Genomic DNA, 26,733 nt, shown 5'->3' with positions numbered 1-26,733 from the left:
CTTCTCTCACCTTAAGAAAAAAAATCCCAACCCTCATTTCTTTATTATAAAAATACCTTCAGCTAGTTATTTAAAAACTTTTATAGAGAAAAGCCATCAAACAAGACTGTTTTTGATTATGATAAGATTCTAACTCATTTAAATTCTTCTATGAGTTACCTTGAGAAGTGCTTCACTTCAATGATTTAATCTTAATCTCATTATGTTCATAAGCATAAACACAAACAACATACAGTATGAAAGAACACAAGAAAAATTGTTGGTTTTATTGGTATCACAGTGGTTTTAATACAGAGCTAAATGCAAACACAATCGTTGATATTGTCACTTATCCTGCAAAACAATATGCCAATATCAACTCTGAAGCATTTATAAAAATGGAAATGTACAAAGTATCTTCCTTAATTAACTCTAAGGAATCCATATGTAAAATGGAAAAATCTGAACTTGTCAATCACTACAAAGGTTGAGCTATTGACTGAGCAGCAAAAAACCAGTATCTGATTTTAAAATTCAAAAGTTACCGGTAAAGAATATAATTTCCCACATCTACTATCTCTGTATTCTGCACAGAGTTCCAAGGCACATATTGCTTCTGGCTCTATGAATTACCAAAGATGGTGACCTGTGTGGCTGACTTATCACAGGCCTTTTAGTCTTCTTTTCTGACAGATCCTTAGCTTCTTTGGAAGGAGGCATATGAATTGGTTTCCAGGGAATTGGGTTACAGAAGGCTGGTTCTGGATAAGAATTTCCACTGTAAAAGCCTAAAATTATTAAAAAATAGAACAGAACAAAACAAGAAAAAGACTTGAGACCACAGAAACTAGTCATTTTTAAGTTCTTAGAAAAATGTTAAAATATCAAAAGGGCAAAAATATCATTGATAAACGAATTTGACTCATTTAAAATAAACTCTTGAATACTTTCAGACAACACTACAGTATACACTGCAATAGAAATTAACATTTAAATGATAATTCTGAGTCCAAAAAACAATGTAATATTAAAATCTATATGAAAACTCATAAAAATTGTATTACAAATTTAAATTTAGAACCCCTAAGTTGAACAAAATCTTCATTTTCTTAACTAAATCTAGGAGATCACTAACTGTATAGTAGTTTCCCAAGTAAGACACTAAAGTTTACAGAAAAAATTATATTGCATATGTAGCTGAAGTGAGTCAAGATTCTTAGGTAGAATCACTAAAATTCTAAATTACTATCACTCAAATTACTAAGGTTTTATATCACTGTAATTTTGATTACTAGTTATGGAATATTTTCCTGTTAGAATGTATAGAAGTGTTTAATGAATTGTGGTGTCCAATATCTAATAATTCTGAAAGAGAAACATTGTGTTGATCATATTCAAACCCCCCCATCACTATATGCACACAAATTCCTTTATTTCATAATCTGTAAAAATGATATAGGTATAAAGATAGAGATTTAAGAACATCTGCAGACAACTATGATTCTTATCAGAATAAAACTCATTAAAAGCAAAAAATAAAACATTCCATTTTAGCAATTAACTTCTAGTCTATATATATATATAGACACATTCCAACCTAAAGTTTTATCTTAACTACCCAATCATCTGGTTAAAACCACTGCTTATTACACCTTTATTTTTTCAAAAAATGAAGAAAAATGGAGCAGACCCTGCTCAGTAGCTGTAGCGGATGACCTTTGTGACACTCAGGAGAGGCCTAAACCCTGACAGCAGGAATGTGTCATTCAGACACTGGCAACCCACTTTGACTGCAGATATGTCAACACACACTTCACCAAGATGGTCAAAACAAAGTCTGGAATATGTTCTATTGTGTGAACAAAACAGAACGGGAGTATTTTTAATAATAAATCACTTAAACACGTGAAGGCAGCTGTCAGCAAGGTATGAGCTTCCAACATGAGACACAGAGAAAACATGCACTACCATTTAGAATCAGACCAAGCCCAAGGCCAGCGGCCCACGTCTGGTCCATGTGCCGTCTAGTATTCCACCTGCAAGAAGTATGTTTCAGACACTGAAAGCTCAGCCTCAGAGAGAACCCTCTCTGAGAGGAAACATCACCCCTTAAATATTTCCTGTGGAAGGTTCTAAAATCCAAAAACTGTGAAAAGATATAACTTGTTTTTTAATGTTAGGAATCACTACTTTGCAGTTTTGCAATTCTTGCCTTTAAAATATATCTGACTTATAGGGAATGACAACAAATTTGTAGTATCTGCACAGAAACATAGTATATTAGAATATAATCTTCCAGAAAATAGTAATTTGAAAGAAAATGTATTTTTACACATTTCTATTTCTGTCAAGAGAAAACATAGTGGATAATACTTACTCTTGCAAGCCATATTTACATAAGCCACAGAACATAGAAACCAACCTGTAAGCCTCCCATTGGCATAACCATAGCTCTCTGCAGCTGGACGAGGCTTGCTTTTTGCATTTTCCAACCATTCCTTAAACTTTTTTTCCGCTATTTCCTTTTTTTCTTGCAATTCAGCTTGACGTTGTTTTTCTTTTTCCTTAAAATGACAAGACCAAAGAATCTCCAAGAATATTCTGTAACTAAACATTCTACTGACTACTCCCCAGCAGCTCCCCGCTCACCATGGCTTACTGATGAAAAATAGAGAAATAAATTCCTCTAATTTGAGAGCAAAATGTAACATAATCAGATATGTGTTATGAAGGTGGCTACCTCTATAAAAGACAACAAACCCAGGAGGGAAAAGGCAATTCGCTGTTTTAAAACAGAACAGTAATTCACAATAATGCAATAAAAGTACCATCAAAAACACTTAAAAGCAATAACAATGGTAAAAAGTTCGAACCTAATGAAAAAATATCCACAGGCTAATTAACATTTTTCAACACAAAACCACAAATCGTTTCGGAAGCTTAAACATAGCATAGTAGGGATAACTTCACGTATTTATTTTAGGCTAAGGCGGTGCCAATTTTTTACTGGAAACTTTCCATGCAATACTGTTGATACATACTAACATCAAAGCCATGCATTCTAACGGGTCTCTTCCGTACCTTTTCTTTCTTCTTCTTCTCACATTCTTCTGCATTTTTTTTCTTTAACCATTCTTGATATTTTTCTTTTGCTTTTTCTTGCAAATGTTCTTTCTCCAGTTCTTTTGCTGCCTTTTCTTCCATTTCTTTATTAATTTTTTGTTCTCTTTCTTTTCTTTGCTTTAACAAAAATGAAGGAATTTTAATTGGAACATCTGTAATTATCCTCATACAAGGAAGGAGTGTTATATACAGTAATCTTCTAAACTTCAATTATTTCTTAAAATAGGTGGTAATGTAACAGTTGACACAATGTGGCTTGTGAAAATATGTAACATACCTGCACCTGGTCAATTTTAGTCTACCAGCTCAGCTATGAAATTCATTACGTCTATAATAAACAGCTTGTTCACCAACATACACTCAGAGCCTCAGACAGTGCTGAGTAAACAGTAGATGCTCAATAAAGATTTGAATAAATTAGTAGGCAGAAATTAAAACCTGTTAGAATGTCCTGAATCTATATTTTTAATAGATGTTTACCCTATAAATAGGAACCACATATGTCCATATTTCTTGGAGTTTGCCAATAAAAATACTTGGATAAATTTTCACCATTAGTGAGTTACAGAGGACAAATAATATTTTGGTCAATTAAAAATTGCTATTAAGAGCATATACAGACAAATCTTTGGCTATGTAGTTCTTACATAGACCAGAAATTGGCAAAATACAGCCTGTAGGCCAAGTATGGTCCAACTGTCATCTGTATTTTTAAATAAAATTTTATTGAAATGTGGACACACCTATCTTAAAATCAGGAAACGAAGGCACAAAGAAGTTAAGTAATTTGCTTAAGGTCACAGAGATGGTAAATGGCAGATTTCTACTGATCATACAGATACTAAATTTAGAGAATTTTAAATATATACTTTTATGCCAACTTCAATTTAAATACCAAAATTGCTTAAAATATACCACTATCCAAAACTGATTCAAGAAGAAATCAAGCTTAACCAGGTGGTAGTACAGTGGATAGAGCATCAACCTGGGACATTGAGGACCCAGGTTCAAAACCCCAAAGTCAACAGCCTGAGTGTGAACTCACCAGCTTGCGTACGGGTCTCTGGCTTGAGCGTGGGATCATAAACATGAGCCAAGGTTGCTGGCTTCAACCCAAAGGTTGCCCACTTGAAGTCTAAGGCCACTGGCTTGGCTAGAGTCCTCTCCTTCCTCACCCCGATCAAGGCACATATGAGAAGCAATCAGTGAACAACTAAACTGCTTCAACTATTAATTGATGCTTCTCATCTCTCTCCCTTTCTGTCTCTCTCTCTCTCTCTCATCTCTCTCCCTTCCTGTCTCTCTCTCTCTCTCTCTCTCTGTCTCAGTAGAAATGAAAAGAACAAATCAACATCTGAATAATCCTCCACTTGTAAAAACAATTCCGAATTTAAAACTTCCCCAGAAGGAAAACTCCAGCCTCCTATAGCTTCACTGGAGGATTCTAACACACATTAAGGGAAAAACAATACCAATTACTGCAAAAGTTACGTTAGAAAAGAGGGGGAAAAAGCTCATTTTAAGAGCCAATATTACTCTAGTATCAAAATCAGACATAGAAATTATAAGATAACATCAGAAATAAGGCAAGATAATTACTCATCTTCAAAATCATGAAATACTTGGAGGTATATTTAACAAGAGACAGATAACACCCCATCTATCTAAAAACCATTAATAAACTAAAAACCATTACTGAGAGAAATTAAAGATGACATAAATAGAAAGAATCATGTTTATTGAGTTAACATTTGATATTATTAAGATGGCAATTTTCTCCAAAATGATCTACATATTTAATGCAATCCCAATAGTATTAGGCACTAGTTAAGTGAACATGACTAGGAAAATTGATGATTAAGTTGTATACAGAAAGATGCATACCTTTAACTGTTCTGGTGAGTAACTAATATAATTTTGAAAAAGGAAAAGATGGAGGATTTATATCACCCGACCAGACAAATTATACATCCAAGAATTACAAAGCTATAACAACAGGCATGTGATACTGGCAAGAATAGAGATCAATGAAACAGAAGCGAGTCCAGAAATAAACTCATATGTATATGGCCAATTGATTTTAAACAAAAGTTTCAAGGTAACTGAATAAGAAAAATACCATCTTTTCAACAAATAGTGTTGAAACAATAGTACATCCATATACACAAAAGATAACTAACCTTGACCCCTTAACTAACCATATATTAAAATTAATTCAAAATACACATACAGGTAAAAGTTACAGCTATAAAACTTCTAAAAGATAACAGGAAAGAATATTTTTAAGACTCTTGGCATTTTTTATATAAGACACAAAACCCACAAACTATAAAAGAATAAATTTAAGTGTGGAACTTTATCAAAATTTAAAACTTCTGCTCTTTAAAAATTATCATTAAAATAAATGGGAGGCAATATTAATATTTGCAATATTTACATGTGACAGGACTTAAAGGAATATATATAAAGAACTCTAAGACACACAATCTTCCTACAAAATGAGCAAAAATGTAAACACAAAACAAGAGATGTAGAAATGCTGATAATAACCATACCCCCCAATTCATGTTGAAGCCCTAATCCTCAATATGACTGTATTTGGGGATAAGATCTTTAAAAAAAATTAGTTCCTTAAGGTCATAAGGTCATAGGAGTGGTGTCCTTATACTAGAGGAAGAGCCCTCAGGAACGCCCACGCGCAGAGGAGCAGCCCCGGGAGGAACGGAAAGACTGCCTTCGCAAGCCAAGGAGAGAGGCCTCAGAAGAAACCAAACTGTGCTGATACTTCCATTTTAGACTTCGAGCCTCCAAATCTCAAAGGAAATAAATTTCTGTTGTTTCACACCTAGTCTGTGGTATTATTGTGTTATAGCAGCCCTAGTTGACCAACAGGATAAATAAGTTTATAAAAAGATGCTAAATATCATCAGATCTCAGGAAAATGAAAATTAAACGACAATGACATACCACTACATACTTCCTTGAAATGGTTTAAAATAAAACAGAATGACCATGGGAAATTTGGCCAGGGTGTGATATACAGTTGGAATTTTCATACAATAGTGGTGGGAATGTAAAATGATACAAGTACTTTAAAAAGCAGTTTGGCAATTTCTTATAAAGTTAAACACGTACTTACCATACAACCCAGCAATTCATTTCCTAGGCCTTTACCCAAGAGAAATGAAAACACATGTCCACAGAAAGACTTGCATGTAAGTTGTCATGGAATTTTATTCATAATACCCCAAACTGGAAACAACTCAATTGTACATCAACTAGTGAATGGATAAACAATGTGTGGTACTTCATAGAACAGAATACTATTCAGCAATAAAAAGGAACAATCTTACTACATGACATAAGAAATTTTAAAAACAAAAGAATACATATTCTATGACTCCATAAAATTCTAGAAAAGGCAAATCTAATTCACAGACAGCAAACTAAGGGCTTCCTCGAAGCTGGGGCTAGTTGGGGCTGGGGAGCAGGGCTTGAGTGCAAAGGGACAGAAGGGAACTTTATGCATGATGGAGGGAAATGTTCTGTATCTTGACTGTGCTGTTGGTTGTACAGGAGCATAAGTTTGTCAGACCTCGTTAAACTTTGAATAGGTGTATTTTGCTGTTCATAAATTGTAGCTCCAAGAAGTTGATTTTACATCAGACAGGCTCTGCAGAGGATTTAAACCAGAGAAGAGAGAATGGAAAGCCTTCAGTTAGCTAAAGGAGAACAGAGCAGGCACTCAGAGAGAAGTGCGGAGAGATAGCAGACAGCCATGAAGGGCTTCAGACTTTCCAACATTCCAGGTCTACACTGCACAGAGCACGACAATAAATCTTCCCTTTCTAAAGACGGTGCCCTGAGAGACCTGTGTTTCTTGAAACTAAAGGAAATGAACAAAACTGGCTAAGAATTCTGAATTTCTACTCTGGTTCCTTCAATAGTACCTGGCACATACTTTATTTATTTTTTTGTATTTTTCTGAAGTTGGAAACGGGGAGGCAGTCAGACAGACTCCCGCATGCGCCCGGCCGGGATCCATCCGGCACGCCCACCAGGGGGCGATGCTCTGCCCATCTAGGGCGTTGCTCTGTTGTGACCAGAGCCATTCTAGCGCCTGAGGCAGAGGCCATGGAGCCATCCTCAGCGCCCGGGCCAACTTTGCTCCAATGGAGCCTTGGCTGCAGGAGGGGAAGAGAGAGACAGAGAGGAAGGAGAGGGGGAGGGGTGGAAAAGCAGATGGGCGCTTCTCCTGTGTGCCCTGGCCGGAAATTGAACCCGGGACTCCTGAACACCAGGCCGACACTCTACCACTGAGCCAACCGGCCAGGACAATAGTACCTGGCACATACTTTAGTAAAAGTATAGAATGTATGAAGGATACACTGATAACAGTTAACAATCACACGCTTTGTTGACCCAAAGTTATTTTTAACATTAAAGGAAAAATCAGTTCCATGTTTTGAGAATTAAAAATAACTTTATTTTTAAATAACTTATGAAAACAGCAAAGGTAAAGCCCCTTTTACAATATATGTAGTAGCACACAGCAGAAGAAAATCTGAAAGAATGAATTAGTATGGCAATACAAACGTAAGAGTACCAGATGAGGCAAGCCGTTTATTTGAAACAGATTTAACAATTTACAGTCATAGTATAAGGAACTCGCTTTGCTAATGGGTACATAAATTCTTTTTGTCTGATTTTTTGACAGAACACAGAGAAATGACTGAGAGAAAATAATGCCACGGCTATAGCTAAAATGTGAATGAAGCTGGAGGCAGCGGAGGACCACACACCATGAAATGTAAACAGAGGGGAAGAAAGCTAGATGCCAGACAGAAAGAGAAGAACCAGGAGAGCAGTCTTTACAAACAGAGGTAAATGTAACTAAGACTGAAATAAGAAATCTGATAGGTTTTAAAGGGGAAAAAATTCAAGTAATCAATTATATCTTAACATGCACCAAACTTTTGCAGGAAAAGTAAACGTAATTTCTCAGAACTCGTTCTGAACTATTCTTAACCTTGTGGAATCCTGCTTTCAATAATTAGTGATTGATGACAGGGCATGCCATATCCCTCCAAAAGAAAGAAATTTTTCCTCAAATAATTGGATTAGATTGACTGCCACTAATTAAAGCAGAGAATATATCATCTCTCAACAGTATCTTACATCCTTAGACAAACAACAACTCCATTTGACTGGCATGGTAAAATGAGCCTAATGGAGCTAGAAGATAAGAGAAGCTTTTAGAGGAGAGAGCAGGCTATTATTGCATACATGTAAAAACTATTTTACTTTTCACTTATAAATTTCAAAAAAGTATCACCGTAAGCTTGGTAATGGTCACAGAGACTTATTTTGATTTTGCATTTATTCACAAAGATTGCCTTCTTGTTGTATGATAGGATGATGCTACATTAATAATAATAATAAAATAATAATAATATAACTGAAGTGAAGTACAAGTACAGTAATGATTATAACAAACATACGTCTAGCCAATTTCCTTCCTACAGTACCTGGAAGAAGAAAGCTATGTTATCTTCAGTTTACTAAAATGATTTACTAAGGACTCAGTAATATCTTTGGACATTAGATATAACAAAAGTTAAGGATACAAATTAGAATTAAAAATATAAAACTTTGCCCTAAATTTTAAGTATTTGACTACATTCATAAAATTGCATTACTGTATAATTAAAAGCAGTATCATTCTAAATATGTAAAACTCACAATAAATAACAAACTGACAAGTATTTTTAAAAAGTGGGGTTTTTTTGCGAGACAGACAGAAAGACAGAAAGACAGACAGGAAGGGAGAGAGATGAGAAGCATCAACTCAGTGTTGTTGTGTCACTTTAATTGTTCACTGATTGCTTCTCATACACGCCTTGACCGGGGAGCTCAGGCTAAATCAGTGACTCCTTGCTCAAGCCAATGACCTTGGGCTCAAGTCAGCGACCATGGGCTTCAGGCAAGTAACTTTTGGGCTCAAACCAGCAACCTTGGCATCATATCAATGATCCCACACTCAAGTTGGAGACTCCACACTTAAACCGGTGAGCTCAGACTCAAGCTGGATGAGCCCAAGCTCAAGCCAGCAACTTTGGGGTTTTGAACCTGGGTCCCCATCATCCTAGGTCAATGCTCTATCCATTGTGCCACCACCGATTAGGCTAAAAAGTTTTAAACTTGTGATCCAATACAAGAAGATATTAAAATTGAAAGGAGAAAAAATAAATAAAATAGAAAGGAAGTTAATACTGTTCATTCACTCCAACAATGCTTACTATATTATAAAGCATTATATTAGATCCTGTAATGGATTAAAAATATAAAAATTAATTTCTATGCTTAAGTATTAAAATGACAAGGAAAGGCCCTGGCCAGTTGGCTCAGCGGTAGAGCGTCGGCCTGGCGTGCGGGGGACCCGGGTTCGATTCCTGGCCAGGGCACATAGGAGAAGCGCCCATTTGCTTCTCCACCCCCACCCCTCCTTCCTCTCTGTCTCTCTCTTCCCCTCCCACAGCCAAGGCTCCATTGGAGCAAAGATGGCCCGGGCGCTGGGGATGGCTCCTTGGCCTCTGCCCCAGGCGCTAGAGTGGCTCTGGTCGCAGCAGAGCGACGCCCCGGAGGGGCAGAGCATCGCCCCCTGGTGGGCAGAGCGTAGCCCCTGGTGGGCATGCCGAGTGGATCGCGGTCGGGCGCATGCGGGAGACTGTCTGACTGTCTCTCCCCGTTTCCAGCTATTTAAAGAAGAAAAAAAGAAAAAAAAAAGACAAGGAAAGTAAAGATACATGCATAATACACACTAACAACAAAATATATATGTAATACAAGGCAATATATGACAAAGTGATAAATTTCAACAAAGATTCATCAAGGGAAGAGTTTCTAGCATGTGATCAGCAAATGCTTCACGTAGGAGGAAATGCTCTGAGTTGGATAATAAAGGAAAAAGTATAGTGAAGGACCTAATGACATTCCATGCTGATTAAATACCATATAAAAAAACAAGGAAGTGAGAAACAGAAGAAAAATGTTCTTAAAATTTCTCATGAACACACATCCCTGGGGGCTGCACAGTGCAGTCCAAAGTTCAAAATATCTTTGAAATCTACTGTGTATCTTTTAAATCATATAATATGTTCTGCTCTATTAAATATCTGTGCTTGCTTTACCATAAAGATGGCATTTTTCCTCTTAAAATTTCCCGTAAAACTAAAACTCCAGGACGATGGGCCACGATTACCCTGTTACACTCCCAAAGGAGCGCCAGCAAACAGCAGCAGCACAGACTGAGACTAAAGGAGGCACAGGCAGAAGAAGACACGGCAGAGAGCGGGTCTTTCACCAGCCAGGCTACGACTGTTAAAACATTATTCAGAAGGCAGTGAGGAATCATGAAAAATACCTTTTGAATTGGGAAATGCCATTTGACTGTTTAAGCAAGATTAGTTTGAACACAGAGAATGAATTCATTCATTCAACAAACATCTTGAGACATATGTTAAGTGTCAGATACTGATCTAAGCTGCTAGGGAAATGACCAAAAAAAGGAAAAATCGATGCCCTTATGGAGCTTACATTCCAGTATGGAAAACCAACAAAAAGTTGAAAGACGCACTGAGGCCGGACAGGAAGAGATCACAACAGGAGTGGTGACTGGCCAGGAGAGGACGGGATGACTACAAACAACAGAGGAATCCTGATTCTGCCTCAGTGACCGAGATGACAGTGTACTAACTACAGTAATTGAGGGATTAGCAGAATGGTTTTTCAGAGGAGCATGGGCAAAAACGGGCTGCTTCAGATTTGCAGGCTCAGAGGTGGAAGCCAGCCTTCCAGACGGAAATCCAGGACTCCAGGAAGTCAGAGCTTGAGGTAGAGGCTTCCTGATTACCTGCAGCCAGATACAAGTGGAGGCCACATGAGGGAGAAGGGAGAGGAGCAAAGGGCAAAAACACAGACTTCTTAAATATCCATGAGAGGAGAAAATAAAATCAGGTCAGAGAAGAAAAAAAAAATCGAAGAGAAATAAGAAAACCTAGGTCATGAGGAGTAATAGGGGAGCACTTGGCGAAAGAGATGTCAGTGTGTGTGTGCATTTTCTTTCTCCTTACCTGTTCATTCTTTTTCTGAACCCATTCCTTATGCTTTTCTTCAGCAATTATCTTTCTTTTTTCACGTTCTTCCCTTTCTTTTCTTTTTTCTAGCTTTTGATTTAATTCCTGTGAGTTTTATTCAAACAAAAGGCAACATTTAATAGAAGTACTCAAATCCCATTTTTAACAAGGCTAAGGTTAACCAAATTAAACAAGAACATAGTTCTCTTTATATAAAATATAGCATTAGTGACAATAACTTAAGTAACTAGTCTGTGATGAAAAGAAACCATTGGTAAAGAGTATAAGTCATTTTTTAGAAATGCAAGTAATTGCTTGGCAGCAAAACACTAGTTTCTTAGACTAAACTTCAGCTAAATTACCCTCATTGAAATCAACTTTCCCACACATAAATTTTGGCATCACTGTATGCTCCTGGCAGAAGCTTAAGGGAATTGCAACTTTTTTTACAGTTAGAAAAAGCTCCTAGATACTTGAGGAAGATAAAGGATAGGAATTAAATAATCCCTAAATTTAAAAATTTAATTCAGAGTCATACCAATGAAGAGATGTACAGAAGCCATTCAATTTTCTCTAGGAAAAAAAAAAAGTTCAGCTTTTTCTTCACTCATTTTATAGCTGCTAGAGTGTAAAACAAAACCACATTCATATTCCATATGCCTTGCTGTCACTGGAATCTACACGTTTGGGCATTTCCGCAGAAGAAAGAATGTGGAAGGTATGGCCAAATAAAACTACGAGCTGAATGCCACCACTCTGTCACTCATCAGTTAAATTACTGCATTAGCTGAGAATGCTTTTTAAACTAGACTCCTAGGGACGCCACTACCATAATTACTAGTTATTTTTCTTCTCTCTCTTTAGATACTAATAATCAGATACTTTTCTATATCTTCCACTGGACCTCACTCCTCCTTCCCTCCCCTCCCTTTCCCAAAGACCTGCCTACCTGAGCCAGGTTGGTAGGGGCAAGGACAATTTTTCAACTCTCCGATAATTCCAGTGCGTTAAATGAAGAAAACCTTGACAGCAAGAAAATATCTTTTGCACTTTAGAACAACTGAGGCACAGGATACCTATCTTCCATGTCCCCTCATCCTAAAATCCTGCTGCACAGAAAATAACTGCCCTCACTCATTGAGGTTTCCCAACTTTCAAACACTATACTCCCTGACCACCACCCCTAGCCTCCGAAGCAAAACAGCCCTCTTGGTTTGAGATTCTTCATTACCTCTGCAGCTGCCATTCCTCAATTATTTGCTTAACACTTTTTTTATGGAGTGCCTACCATAAAGATAGCATGAACCGAGACACAATTTAAAACTGCAGAAGTCTCTGACCTGGTCCTCTATAGACACAAAAGAAGTGCCATGTTGTGAGGTATTATGTATAACACGAGTTCAGAAAAGGAAAAAGATGGGATGATCAGAGGAGAAACAGTGTGGACCAGGTGGTCAAAAATGAGCACCATTCGAGGAACAGTGCGGAGCTGCCCTGACCAGGAAGGAGAGACTGACTGCTCGTGACGGGGTATTGTGTGGGACTAAGGAACTAGTTAGAGAGAGGTCTTTTGAGACAGGTGGAGTAAGTTAAACATTGTAAAGCAGTAATATGTGGCAAAGGGATGATTCAAAACTGAGTAATAAAGGTTAGAAACTGCATTAAAGCAATCAGAACTATTCTCAGGGAGACTGATTAGGAGGTTGCCACAGTATATGTATGAGTTATAAGGGGAAGAATAGGTCTGGAATTGTGTCAAGAAATAAAAAGGGGGAATACACATATGTATGCATGTGTGTTTGTGTGTGTGTGTGACAACCTAGATACAGATCTAACAATCATATATTCAAAAATTCCCCTATACAGTTCTCAATTTTATTTTTAAGAAAAGTAATCATTTAAATATACAACTAAAGATATGACTGACTATAATTATGTATCATATAATTAAACTTAAAAGTCAGAAAAAAATCATACTTTGTGTTCCTATTTTATGATGCACTAATTTTAGTTAATGTTGATTTAAGAGTTAAAGATAAAGGAAGGGTCAAAAGTATGCAGAAAATACTACCACTGACCCAGACAGTGCTCTAATCTCAGGATGTCTGTTCAAGTAATTTGCCACCCCAGAGCACACATCCCGTTCTGAGCGGGTCTTCCTTCCAAGGCCAGCCGGCTCAGAATTCCCACCCGGAATGCGCAGAACAGATGGCTGCTCTCCACCAAGGCCAGCCTCTCCAGACACAGCTGGGGCCTTCTCTCACCAGGCCCCTCCGCTGTCTCCTGGTACCCCACTGGATTTCAGCAGGCTTGCTGAGAGCTCCCCACAGAGTAAGCAATTGATTATAGAAAAGCAAAATCCAAAGAGGATCCCAAACAGCATTCTTATTTCAATAGCTCTTGTCAACTTCCAAAGAACGGTGCTTACCACTGAAGGTAACAATCACATAAACTGACAGTTTTGAGTTTTACCAACTCTATCTCCTGCTCTATTCCTTCATTAAGGGCTGATGAATGAAATGGCCAAAGGCGAGACAAGGGGGAAAACGCACCCAGATTATTCACAAACTTGATATTTTTATAATTTAGAACAGATTGTACTAAAGTTAAAAGCAAAGCAAACGTTAAAAAATAAAATAAAATTACCAAAGTCCATAGAAAATACAGGGCAGTCTGTTCAAGAATTATTTTAAATAATAAAAATTTAAATAAAATTTCTATGACCTACAAAACCAATGTTAGTTTTTCATATTTATTATCTTCGCATAGTCAAATTATTTTTAAACTTTGTAAGCAAGTAATATTGATCAGTTAAAATAATTTCTTAACTCAATCTTACAGAGATGTCTGAAACAAATCTAAATGTTGCCAAAATCAAATTTATGAGAAGGGATTATCTTTTTAATAACAAACTATCCTTTAAATTTTCCTTTAAGGGTTTAAGAGAGAAAATAAGAAAGCTAGGGTTAGTTCAAAATTAAATACTAAGTCTGACCCATTTATTTCTAAAATACATTTTGTATTGTAGAAAAAAGCACTTATTACACTGGAAGTCAGAAGCACTAGGATCCAGTCTCAGCTGAGCCACGAACCGGGAACCCTGGTAACAGTCCTTTCTGACCTTCACATTTACCAGGGGCCTGAGATGAACTGTTCCTTGTGGTTAAAATCTGTGCTTTTAATGCTATGATTTGTAAACAAATTAGAGAATGTAATAAGTAAGGACAAGACATAAGGGAAGCACAGCTTATATAAAACAGGGAAAGGAATGAAAAGAACATGAAAACCACAGCAGCTCAAAATAAGTTTATAAGAAAGTGAGTTGACCTCTAAGTTATGATATCCCTGGCACGACTGATACTGTGAGATTCATGCTAAAATGTTTTAATTGCTCCAGAGTTTAAGTAATAAGGTAGAAGTAATAGTATAAGAAATCTCACACTACTAAATACATGAAATGGTTTTAGTCCTTCAACCAATTATACTCCGCTATATGCTTAATCATTGCGGTAGGAAGCTTGTATTCATTATTTCAGTCTGCTCTCAAAATAGCTCTTCACTAGTTCATTATCTCCTTTAACACGTAATAACTAACTTTTACTGACTGCTTTCGATGTAGTAGGCCACTTCCTGATGTTCACTTAGTCCTCATAACACAGTGAAGTAAATACTGTCTTCCCCCATCACTGGTCAAGAAATTGAGGTAAAAAGAGGTTAAAGATTTGCCCAAGGTCCAAGTTTTGAATTCAAGATGTCAAGCTCAAGAATTTACACATTTAACCACTCTACTAGTGCCCCTCTAACCTCTGGCTTACAGATGAGGAGACTGAGGCACAGAGAAGTTAAGTAACTTTCTCAAGGCCAGAGTTAGAATGGCAAGGCTAAAATTTCAGCCTTGTTCTGTGTGACCCAAAGCCTAGGATCCCTTATGAATTTAACTTTCTGGATTGTACGCTGGCTTTAAAAATGACCTGAAGTGACCCTCCTTTTCTTTCTTTCTTTTTTTTTTTTTTGTATTTTTCTGTATTTTTCTGAAGCTGGAAACGGGGAGAGACAGTCAGACAGACTCCCGCATGCGCCCGACCGGGATTCACCCAGCACGCCCATCAGGGGCGATGCTCTGCCCCTCCGGGGCGTCACTCTGCCGCGACCAGAGCCACTCTAGCGCCTGGGGCAGAGGCCAAGGAGCCATCCCCAGCGCCTGGGCCATCTTTGCTCCAATGGAGCCTTGGCTGCGGGAGGGGAAGAGAGAGACAGAGAGGAAGGAGGGGTGGGGGTGGAGAAGCAAATGGGCGCTTCTCCTATGTGCCCTGGCCGGGAATCGAACCCAGGTCCCCCGCATGCCAGGCCGACGCTCTACCGCTGAGCCAACCGGCCAGGGCGACCCTCCTTTTCTTAATGTAACAAGTGACTTCCACTGAGGCTAGAGATAAAGATAAATGCCATAAACTGAACTCCACCTTACCACTGACTCATAGATCAGTATTTTCTAAACTGTAACTCTAAAACCGATTTAATAGGTTATGACAGGCAGAAAGAAAGGAAAGGGAGGAAAAGAAGGAAAGAGGGAGGGAGGGAGGGAGGGATAGAATAGAATCCCAGGTTTTGCAAACATTAAGATATTTCAAATGTGTTTGTTTGTATAACATGATGCAAAGTATATTTCTTACCATGAATTAATATTTTAAAAGCTACTGAACTAAGTAATGAAGAATCTGGGGTCTAAATAATACAAACTAATTCTGAAAATAAGCGAAAAAGATTTAATGAGGCTGTAAATAGCAATGATATCAATAACAATAAAACATCGGCCACCTTTATACTTATCTCATTTAATCCTCACAAACACCCTATGACATACATTATTTTATCCTTACTGTACAGATGGAAATTGAATGAAGCAGAATGTTTAAATAAGCCTGCTTGACATGAAACCATGGGGTCTTTCTCAGACTCTGAGCTCTTCTAAGCGGAAATAAATATTACTGTGTACTTTCCCAGAAAAAAATTTGTATTTTAGAATACAAAGTATCATGTATTGGGAAATAGCAGAGGTAATGGTTTCTATAATCATTTAAATCATGCTAAGTCTCCTGAATATAGGACTACCTGGTTAGAAACCTATCACAAATATAACTAGTTTCAAAACTGATACAGAAAACTTACTCCAAAATCATAGAGGGCAAAGTTTTAGTTCCAAGATTTTTTATGACTACACAATTACAAATAGATTAGACTTAAAAATCCACAATAGTGCACCTGTTAACTATATCTTAATATATATTTAACACATTTTAAATACATTTTAATCTTAGACATTTAAAAATGACATTGAAAAATATTTAATGATAGAAAAATAACAAATATGACCAGCAGAAAAAACAGGTTAAAAAAAATTTGCTGCTATTTCATTAACAACAAGAAGTATCCCATGCTGCTCAAACCCACCTGGTTCCTGCGTTTCGATAGGGAGAATGCAGACTACAGTCTAGATTGGGGAATGCTGAATTAACCAAATCCATTTGGCTGTTAGGTTCCAAAGAGCTAATAATAAGAGTTCAAAGAATGAGGGATTCATGTGAAAATGTATCTCAAACTGTTATTTGAGCTTGGACAGTGAGAGTACAGAGAGAAAATCCCAAACACAAGAATACCCACAGGCAAAGCAGGGGGCAGAGAGGCCGGAAGCCTGGAAACCCAGCAGATTCCAACCTCCCAGCACAAGCTCGCTCAGGGCACACACGGTCTGGGTAACCTGGGTCAATTCCTATTTCTATTCCAATTTCTGTTTCTCTCCTTTCTTAAACATTGAAAAATATACACATTTTACCAAGTATATGCCATTAAATTTACTTTAATTAAGTATACGTATGGTAAAACTCTATTGTTTGTGTCTGTAGATATACACTTGCATGTTTATATATTTTTAATTTATATGGAAGAAAATCTGGAAGGCTACACACCTTAATATTAACAGCGGTTATCTTCAGGTAGTGAGATTAAAGAGGATTTTAATTTTCTTAAATATACTTAGCTGTATTTTCCAAAGGTTCTTACAATGACCATGTATTCTTTCTATAATAAGAGGTACTGACAAAAACAAATGGAAAAACTTTGTTTTGAGGGATAATATTAGCATTTTAATTGCGACAGCAGCTCTACTTTGTGAGCTCAGGGATTAAATCAAAAGAACACTGTCTAGTTTTACCTCTAGAGCTTTCTGCTGCAGACGGTCACGTTCTTCTCTTTCTTTGCCAACAAACCACACTTCCCAGGGTGTCAGGCTGCTCTCTGGTCGGCGCACCTGCTTCTGCTCTTCTCGGTTATCTTTGGAGACACCCCCACTAGTACAAAGAGAGGACACTATGGCACTTGCGAGCTTTGGCGTAACAGTCAAAATCACTTAGCTGTACAGTACAAGCAGAATATAATAATGTATTTACAACACTGTGATTTTTTTATAAGTACATATATATGAAATACATATATACATGTGAAAAATCACAGAAAGAAACTCCAATATTTGAATTATTTTATTCATCAAATTACCTTTAAATACCTTCGTCTTCTAAAATCACATTATTTTAAAGACCTATTGGAATAATACACACCCAGTCCATTTGCCTCAATAACAATATTTTATTTTCTTAAAAAGTCTTCTATCTGGACAACTAATTACAACACATGATCCTAATCAGATCCTGGAGTGGACTTTTCCCCTCTCCTCCCTTAAACAGTTTAGGAAAAAGAATATGTGTATATACAGACTATGTATATATAAAGCAAATGTGTTAACAATTAGGGATTCTGGGTGAAGGGTGAACAGAAATTCTTTAAAGCTCAATTTTTCTCTAAGTTTAAACTTGTTTTGAACAAAAAGTTACATAAAAGTATATGGCCAGGCCCTGGCCGGTTGTCTCAGCGGTAGAGCGTCGGCCTGGCGTGCGGGGGACCCGGGTTCGATTCCCGGCCAGGGCACATAGGAGAAGCGCCCATTTGCTTCTCCACTCCCACCCCTCCTTCCTCTCTGTCTCTCTCTTCCCCTCCCGCAGCCAAGGCTCCATTGGAGCAGAGATGGCCCGGGCGCTGGGGATGGCTCCTTGGCCTCTGCCCTAGGCGCTAGAGTGGCTCTGGTCGCGGCAGAGCGAGGCCCCGGAAGGGCAGAGTGTCGCCCCTGGTGGGCGTGCCGGGTGAATCCCGGTCGGGCGCGTGTGGGAGTCAGTCTGTCTCTCCCGTTTCCAGCTTCAGAAAATACAAAAAAAAAAAAAAAAAGTATATGGCCATTGCAGTCTAAAATGTTTTGGTTGACTCCCTTTGGCAGTTCTCAGACAGGGTGTGTATGACTCCACAGTTTGGTGACCCCCTACCATGCGCACCACTCTCAGTCTGTCTTCTCTGGGTACAGGGAAATAAAATTATTCACTCAAGCTGAAGAGAAGAGGGGAGGGCAAATGCTCTAAGTACATAAGTAAATAAAGAACACGGGTTTGGACAAATACACAAGCTTCTTAAAACAGAAAAAGCTGATGAGCACCCAGGGAAAGAAAGGCTGTTCAGAACCCAAGGCAGGGCTATACACTAGATCAGTGGTCCCCAACCCCCGGGCCGCGGACCAGTACTGGTCTGTGGGCCATTTGGTACCGGTCCGCAGAGAAAGAATAAATAACTTACATTATTCTGTTTTATTTATATTTAAGTCTGAATGATGTTTTATTTTTTAAAAATGACCAGATTCCGTCTGGTACATCCGTCTAAGACTCACTCTTGATGCCTGTCTTGTAAGTTCGACAATTATATTTAAAAATACCAGTTTTTACGCCGGTCACATAATTTTATTTTGTGCATTTATCCGTCCCACCCTAAAGGCCGGTCTGTGAAAATATTTTCTGACATTAAACCGGTCCGCAGCCCAAAAAAGGTTGGGGCCCACTGCACTGGATGACAGACTCAGGTGCTCTTCACTCCTACTTCCGAGAGCCCGTGGCTTTGCCCACTGCCAACGCACAACTTTTCCTACTTCATTGCTTCAGCTTGTTTTGTTCTGCTGCTATTTCTCAATTCTTCCATGGCCTAATGGAAATCTTGATTCTTTCAGGAAAGAGATACTAGATTTGTTGTTTATTTCTTATATGTATCTTTCCTTCTCAATCTTGCAGAACAATCTCAGCCCACCCCGTAGTTTCCACTATCGCTATGTGCGGTGGTATGCAGATCAGTCCTTCCAGACCAGATCTTTCTCCTAAGCTCCAGGCCTTTATTTCCAACCATCTGATAGTGTCACTTAAAGGTAAAAAACTCAGTCACTCCAAAACAAGTCTAATCATCTCCCATTGTGCACTCACTACCCTCCCTCCCCACCAAGAAAAATTTTACTCCTCTAAGTATAATCCTATCTCAGTGAAGGGAACCACCACCTACCCAGGCAGCCAGTCCCGGAGCCCTGCTCCCCGTCCACATCCGATCCCCCTCTCTCCCACACCCATGTCATCACTAAGCATGTTTATTCCATTCCTGTTTTCTCAAGCCGTCCTCCTCCCCTCCACCCTTACCACCACTGCCTGACAGTGGCCTTTCTCCCTTCATTTCAAATCATTCTCGACACTGCTGCCAGATTCATGCTTCAAGTGCATCCTTTTTTTTTTTTTTTTTTTTTTTTTTTTTAATTTTTCTGAAGCTGGAAACAGGGAGAGACAGTCAGACAGACTCCCGCATGCGCCCAACCGGGATCCACCCGGCACGCCCACCAGGGGCGAAGCTCTGCCCACCAGGGGGCGATGCTCTGCCCATCCTGGGCGTCGCCATGTTGCGACCAGAGCCACTCTAGCGCCTGAGGCAGAGGCCACAGAGCCATCCCCAGCGCCGGGGCCATCTTTGCTCCAATGGAGCCTTGGCTGCGGGAGGGGAAGAGAGAGACAGAGAGGAAAGCGCGGCGGAGGGGTGGAGAAGCAAATGGGCGCTTCTCCTGTGTGCCCTGGCTGGGAATCGAACCCGGGTCCTCCGCACGCTAGGCCGACGCTCTACCGCTGTCAAGTGCATCCTTCTATCCTGTCACTCACTCTTTCCCCATCTCAAAGTTCTTCAGTGGCTCCTCTGCCCACAAGATGAAATCCAAACTCCTGTCACCCATGAGCTGGACCTTGCCTACCTTCCACCCTCTTCTTTGACCAATGGTTGATCCAGACTGTCCCTTTCAATCTTGTCTGAACTTAGGCAAACTGATAAATGTGCCAAGCCCTTATGCTCTGTAGCTTTGCCTAAAGCTGAAATTCCTTTCCTCTACCCCCACACATGGCCAAAGAGTGAGCTATGGAGCAAAACATTTGGGGAGAAACTCTACCTCCTTCTTCCTAGTGTACATTTAACCTCTTTAAGCCCCCATTTTTCATCTGTAAAATGGAGATAACTGTAGTGGCTACCTCAGTTACTACTGGAGACAGTCCATGGGGAAAGACTGAGTACAGTTCCGATAAATATAGTTATTCAATAAACATTTGGTACATGTCATTTAGTAGTAGTACAGATAGGTAATTCCTCCTCTCACTTCAAGATTCACCTCAGGCATTACCTTTACTGCCTCACAGTGAAATCGTTACAAAAATCTGGACTAGCCTAACAGGTGGTTGTGTTAGTATAGAGCATCGACCTGGGAAGGTGAGGTCTCAGGTTCGAAACCCCAAGGTTGCCAGCTGGAGCACAGTCTCATTCAGCTTGAGCATGGGCTCACCAGCTTGAGCATGTGGTCATCCACATGATCCCAGGGTTGCTGGCTTCAGCCCAAAGTTGCTTGCTTGAAGCTCAAGGTCGCTGGCTTGAGCCTAAGCTCACAGGCCTGAACAAGGGGTCACTGACTCAACTTGAACTCCCTCGTCAAGGCATGTATGAGAAGCAATCAATAAACAACTTAAGTGACGCATCTACAAGTTGATGCTTCTCATCTCTCTCCCGTCCTATCTCTCAAAGAAAAAAAAAATCTGGGTTAAGCACCTTGGGCTGTCGCTTGTCCATCTCTTTCATAGGTCATGAGTTCCTAACATGTTTTAACGCATTCCTTATTTCAAAAGACTACCTTAGGGCCTAGAATACAGTAGGCTTCTAAGAAATGTTTGTTGAGAGAAGAAATTAGTGAGATCAGTGTTTTCTAGAAAAATGACACTTCAAATATTAAATTTCTTGCCTTAAGATTTTTAACAACTGTGTTTAAAATGTTTGGCATATATACCATAGCTCTACCCATAATCACGAGAGGCTTGATAAGCAGCTGCTTATGACCAAAACATTTATTTACACAGCAGTTTCCTAATGGACAGAGTGATATAAAAACAAGATAAAGCAGGCCCAAAGCATATTATAAGACTCCAGGAAAATACTTCTCCTTATCTTGTCTGAAGTCAACTATGAACTCTACTTCAGTCCACTGGAAGGAAGGTCAGTATATCCTCCAGCATGGCCCTATTTACACTATGAGTTCATATCCATTATGTGCAGCGGATGTCTGAGTCTAGCTCAAAAAACCATTACCTTAGTAGTTTTGCCACAGTCAGATCACTGTGGCAGGTGAAGGATGGGATAAAAGACAAAGTTCCAGGAAGTGCTACATTTACTCCCAGGTCCACAGAGATGTTCATTACCCACAACTATGACTGGACTATGACTCAGACCGCCAGCTCTCCTCATGCCATCAGCCCCCGCAACTGTCCAGGGCACCGACTTATGGTTAGAAGTAGGGAGAAGAACTGAGGAAAGTTTTCCAACACTTATCTTTTCTGAAAAGAAGTGTTGTTATCTGAAGCTTCTGAAAGCAATCACTGCATCTACCTGTTCTCTAGGAAGTGGTAAAAAGCATTCAGTCAGCATACATTTATGGAGCACTGAAAAAGCACCTCACATATGCCACACTCAAGGCCTTTCCAGACCACAACCTACCTATTCCTTTGAATCACAAGGCATGAATAGTGATAAAGAAGGCAGCCTTAGCCCTAGTATGCCACCAGCTCGTTAGGGCTTTGGCTACGAGGGGACAGAAATCTGTCCAGCTCCTCTGGTAGGCTCCACCTGGTCAGGGCTTTGGTTCTTGGAAGCGAATGAAAGGTCTCTGTAGCTCAGCTGTGGTTCTGATGGCCAGCATTCCTTAGGCTGCTTAAACTGTGTCTACATTGTCATGCTGATTAGGCTCAGAAAGTATTTTCCAAAGCCTTAAAATTTATTTTAAAAATCTCTGGAGACAGTCCAGAAGAATCCCTACACAAGCCCTCGTGAAAATGGACTCCTGAAAGTCTAATTCTACCATTAGTTCTACAATCGGGTTGATCAAAGGCCTGTTTCTTGTTGCTACAACCAGTCTGGACAAGTGGCTTTATGGTTATTCTTACTGATCTCTATTCCCACAGATGTATTTACTTTTACTTCTCATTCTTAAGAGTCTCACTGTTGTTAACTGTGTATATGAGTCACTTCATATGGTTCCACATTCCATTTACTCACTCTGGTTATGCATGCCTTATATGAAGGCAGCTATCTTGCTTCTTATACATGAAGCATGGGTGCTCTGGTCTGCATTTCTTAGATCTACCGTACTATGCCTTAGGCAGATGGACAATCAGAAACTAGTAAATGTTTTCTGAAGATAACGTAATGAGCCTACTGCAGAGTGAATCTGTATTACTATGCAAGTCTCAGAAAAATACACTCCTGCAGGGACAGGCCCTTCGCTATCTCTATATATCCAGTAACAGGAATCTTGTACAGGGAAGAGAGAACGTGATCAGTGTATCTTGGTACTAGGCCCAGCTCTGCTATTAACTGGGTGCATACCTTTGAATTGCTTTTGTGTTGTGACTTGATCTAGGCTTTAATTCCGTGTTTATCTTGTTTATAGTCCCCAGTATAAAAAACTGATATGTGACACAAACTACATGTTTGCAGAAAAAAACAATAATAGAAATAAACAAATTACAAAGTTTTTAATAATCTCTTTGGTTCTAACATTCTCTGGTTCAATGACTTCTATTCCATTGTTAAGTGTTCAGATCAGACCCAACGTTGTCTCTGGATGCCGAGGTTGACATTGTTAAACTCTCTGCTTCATCTCCTTTTCTTACTTGGGTTTTGTTTTTTGCATTTTTTTCTTTTCTTTTTTTTCTTTAGTGAGAGGAGGGGAAGCAGAGACAGAGACTCCCACATGTGCCCTGACCGGATCCACCCAACAGGTAGGGGGCAATGCTCTATCTGGGGTCCTTGCTTCCTTGCATCCGGAGCCATTTTTCTAGCGCCTGAGGCTGAGGCCATGGAGCCATCCCCAGATCCAGGGGTCAGCTTTCTCTAATAGAGCCTTGGCTGCAGGAGGGGAGGAGAAGAAAGAGAGAGAGAGAGAAAGAGGGAGAGAGAGAAAGAGGGAGAGAGAGAGAGAGGGAGAGAGAGAGAGAGAGAGAGAGAGAGAGAGAGAGATAGGCGAGAGGGGGAGGGGTGGAGAAGCAGATGGGCCTTCTCCTGTGTGCCCTGACCAGGAATCGAACCCAGGACTTCCACATACCTGGCCACTGGCCAAGGCCTAGTTTTTTTAATTATTATTTTTTCAAATTAAGTTTTAGTGAGAGCAGGGGAGGCAGAGAGACAGACTCCCACATGCACCCCAACCAGGATCCATCCGGCAAGCCCACCAGGCTATGCTCTTGCACATCTGGAGCGGCTGTTCCATTGCTCCGCAATTGAACCTTTATAGGACCTGAAGTGGAGGCCAAGGAGCCATCCCTAGTACCTGGGGCCAACTCGCTCGAACCATTTGAGGCATGGCTGAGGATGTAGAAGAGACCGAAGACAGAGAGACAGAGAGAGAGAGAGAAGGGAGAGGGGTGGAGAAGCAGATGGCGATTCTCCTGTGTGCCCCTACTGGGAACAAGACCGGCCAATGCTCTACCACTGAGCTAACCGGCCAGGGCCTTCATCTCCTTATTTGTGACGTAAGAAATATACTGCTTATGACAATCTTCTTCACCAGCAACCAGATTTTTTTTTTATTTCAAAATAACTACAGGTACTGCTGGAATGCCGGAGACCACATTTCGGTGTTAAGGGTTTGGACAAGAGTTCTGGTGCCCACAATAAGACTTCTGCATATTCATACAACTCCTGAAATGGTCTCAACAGTTCGTGTGTTTGAGACTATGGCCCTCTTTCTAGGGAGTGAGAATGTAGCAATCATCACATTCACTGTTTGAAAAAGGATTAAGAATGAGTACACAGTGTGAGGTCACTGCTAAGGACTGACCCAGGACTCTGCAAAGGGCGCACCCTCTCGGGACGCAGGTGCTCGCGCAGCCTCTGGGGCGGAGACAGGAGGGTGTGTGGCCCGCAGAGGGTCTAAGTCCTGAGAGCGGCTGCACAGGCCCGGCGGCCTCGGGTTTACCTGGCGCACCCCCGTAACTCCATTCCTCCCAGGCTCGCCCTCTCGGCCTCGGAGTCGTCAGCATCTGCGTCCAGTTCTTCTTCATCCTCCGCGTCACCATCGTCGTCGTCAAACGGGAAGCGGCGATGGCGGAGGGGAGACAACAGCGACGTGGTGGAATTGCTGCAGCTCAGCGGCGGCGACGGCGTGTACACCGCCACATTCTCCAGGCCCTGTCCTTGGGCGTCCGCCGTCAGGGCGGAGAAGGTCCCCGAGGAAAGCCGAGACCTGGTCCTGTCGTCAGCCGGCAACCGGGTGTCGGAAGGGGATGAGGCCGCCCCCCACCGCCCCGCCGCCCACATGGGGCCCGCCAACTTCAAACCGGCGGAGCGGTGGCAGGGACGTGCTCTCCCAGCAGGCCCTGCGCGCGCCCAGCCTGGCCAATCCGGGAAGAACAGGCCCCGCGTTGCCTTGGCGACGCGTGGACTCGGCGCGGGCTTTGTCCCTGCCTGAAGAGCGTGGCTTCCTTCCTCCACCCGACCAGCAGGCCAGGTTAACTGTGCACTTCCGCTCATGAGCCAGGTCCCGCTCCCCAAAGACAACTTTCAGGACCTGTCCCTTATTTGCTGTGTTGTTGCAGTTTGCTTGTTACATGAAATAGACTGTCACTGAATAAAGCAGATACTTTTAAAGGGAAAGAGGCAAAAGCCAAACTTACCCCTAATATCAAGGCCAGGATTGTAAGAATTAGTCGTGATTTCTTTCAATAAACGTACTATTTTATGAGGGCAAGAGGGCGAACTTGATCTAAGTGTAATAGTGTGTTAAAGAATTTATTAAGGAGACCAACTTTTTTACAATGAAAAGGACAAATAAATTGAAGAAAATATGAATAAAAGAAGCATTTTATTCATTGCAACAATAATACACTGTAATGTAATCTGATAAATGCATAATAAAAACATTTGTAATATTTTATATTATAATTATGCTTATATGCCTATTAATTTTTAATAATTGTAAGAAAAAGTACTCAGTAAAACTAAATATTAAACAAAACCACTAATTTGGAGTGATTCAGTTGTATTTCTTTTATCATTTTCTAATTTAAAAAAGTCTGTTTTATGCAACTAATCAAAATGCTTTATTTTTTTATTATTATTTTTTTTGTATTTTTCTGAAGCTGGAAACGGGGAGAGACAGTCAGACAGACTCCCGCATGCGCTTGACCGGGATCCACCCGGCACGCCCACCAGGGGCGACTGCTCTGCCCACCAGGGGGCGATGCTCTGCCCCTCCAGGGCATCGCTCTGCTGAGACCAGAGCCACTCTAGCGCCTGGGGCAGAGGCCAAGGAGCCATCCCCAGCTCCTGGGCTATCTTTGCTCCAATGGAGCCTTGGCTGCAGGAGGGGAAGAGAGAGACAGAGAGGAAGGAGGGGGGGTGTGGAGAAGCAAATGGGCGCTTCTCCTATGTGCCCTGGCCGGAAATCAAACCCGGGTCCCCGCACGCCAGGCCGACACTCTACCGCTGAGCCAACCGGCCAGGGCCTCAAAATGCTTTATTATATGGTTTGAGGTTAGATTTCCACTTTAAAACTCAATTTCAGGAAAATACTTGTAAATAAAACTATACATATTTAGAAATTATTAAATAGATAATGAATTAATAAAATGTGAATTGTGCTTACCTGTCTATGATTGAATCTTCACTGAGAAAGAAATAGTCATGAGTCTACAATGTTGTATGTACCGTGTCGTGTTTCAGTAAGAAGTACACAAAGCTATTTGTGTGCTCGGTATATCACATGCGCTCTCTCAAGGTCTCCCATGGGAGCGCATGAGTCTCGTAATCACATCTCGCCGCCGCATTGTACTGATGATCCTTGACGAATTGTCATGTCAAATACAAATACGTCACATCACACACAATGGATCGACTCTGCATTGATCGAATACGGCCATTTACAGATTAGTCTTCCAATATCAAAAAGGAGGACATGTAGGAGGACACTTTTCATGGGAGGACAGAACTTACAAAAGGACTGTCCTCCATAAAGGAGGACAATTGGTCACCTTACTTTTTGCCCTAACCAGATAGCTTGATTGGTTACAGC

General features: G+C 40.4%; 1 protein-coding gene across 1 annotated transcript; it reads right to left on the bottom strand.

Annotated features, from left to right (window-relative positions):
• Positions 1-237: 237 nt before the first annotated feature.
• On the bottom strand, positions 238-25,042 carry CCDC34 (coiled-coil domain containing 34). The gene is made up of 6 exons (XM_066364143.1): positions 24,640-25,042; positions 17,446-17,581; positions 11,235-11,342; positions 3,061-3,219; positions 2,402-2,543; positions 238-767 (listed from the first exon to the last, which is right to left on the bottom strand). The coding sequence occupies exons 1-6, from the start codon at positions 24,978-24,980 to the stop codon at positions 553-555; spliced, it is 1,101 nt and encodes a 366-aa protein (XP_066220240.1). The 5' UTR covers positions 24,981-25,042; the 3' UTR covers positions 238-552.
• Between the last annotated feature and the right edge of the window lie 1,691 nt (positions 25,043-26,733).

This window comes from Saccopteryx leptura, chromosome 1 (genome assembly GCF_036850995.1).
Source record: "Saccopteryx leptura isolate mSacLep1 chromosome 1, mSacLep1_pri_phased_curated, whole genome shotgun sequence".
In the NCBI taxonomy this organism is placed as follows: domain Eukaryota; kingdom Metazoa; phylum Chordata; class Mammalia; order Chiroptera; family Emballonuridae; genus Saccopteryx; species Saccopteryx leptura.
The sequence above is the reverse complement of the archived record's forward strand: the minus strand, read 5'-3'. Positions and strand labels throughout refer to the sequence as shown.

Excerpts from the sequence above, each read along its gene's own strand:
- CCDC34 (XM_066364143.1), bottom strand. The coding sequence starts at position 24,980 with ATGTGGGCGGCGGGGCGGTGGGGGGCGGCCTCATCCCCTTCCGACACC. Across the intron at positions 2,544-3,060 it reads AGAAGAAGAAGAAAGAAAAG|GAAAAAGAAAAACAACGTCA; the intron begins GTACGGAAGAGA and ends TGTCATTTTAAG. Across the intron at positions 768-2,401 it reads TGCCAATGGGAGGCTTACAG|GCTTTTACAGTGGAAATTCT; the intron begins GTTGGTTTCTAT and ends TAATAATTTTAG.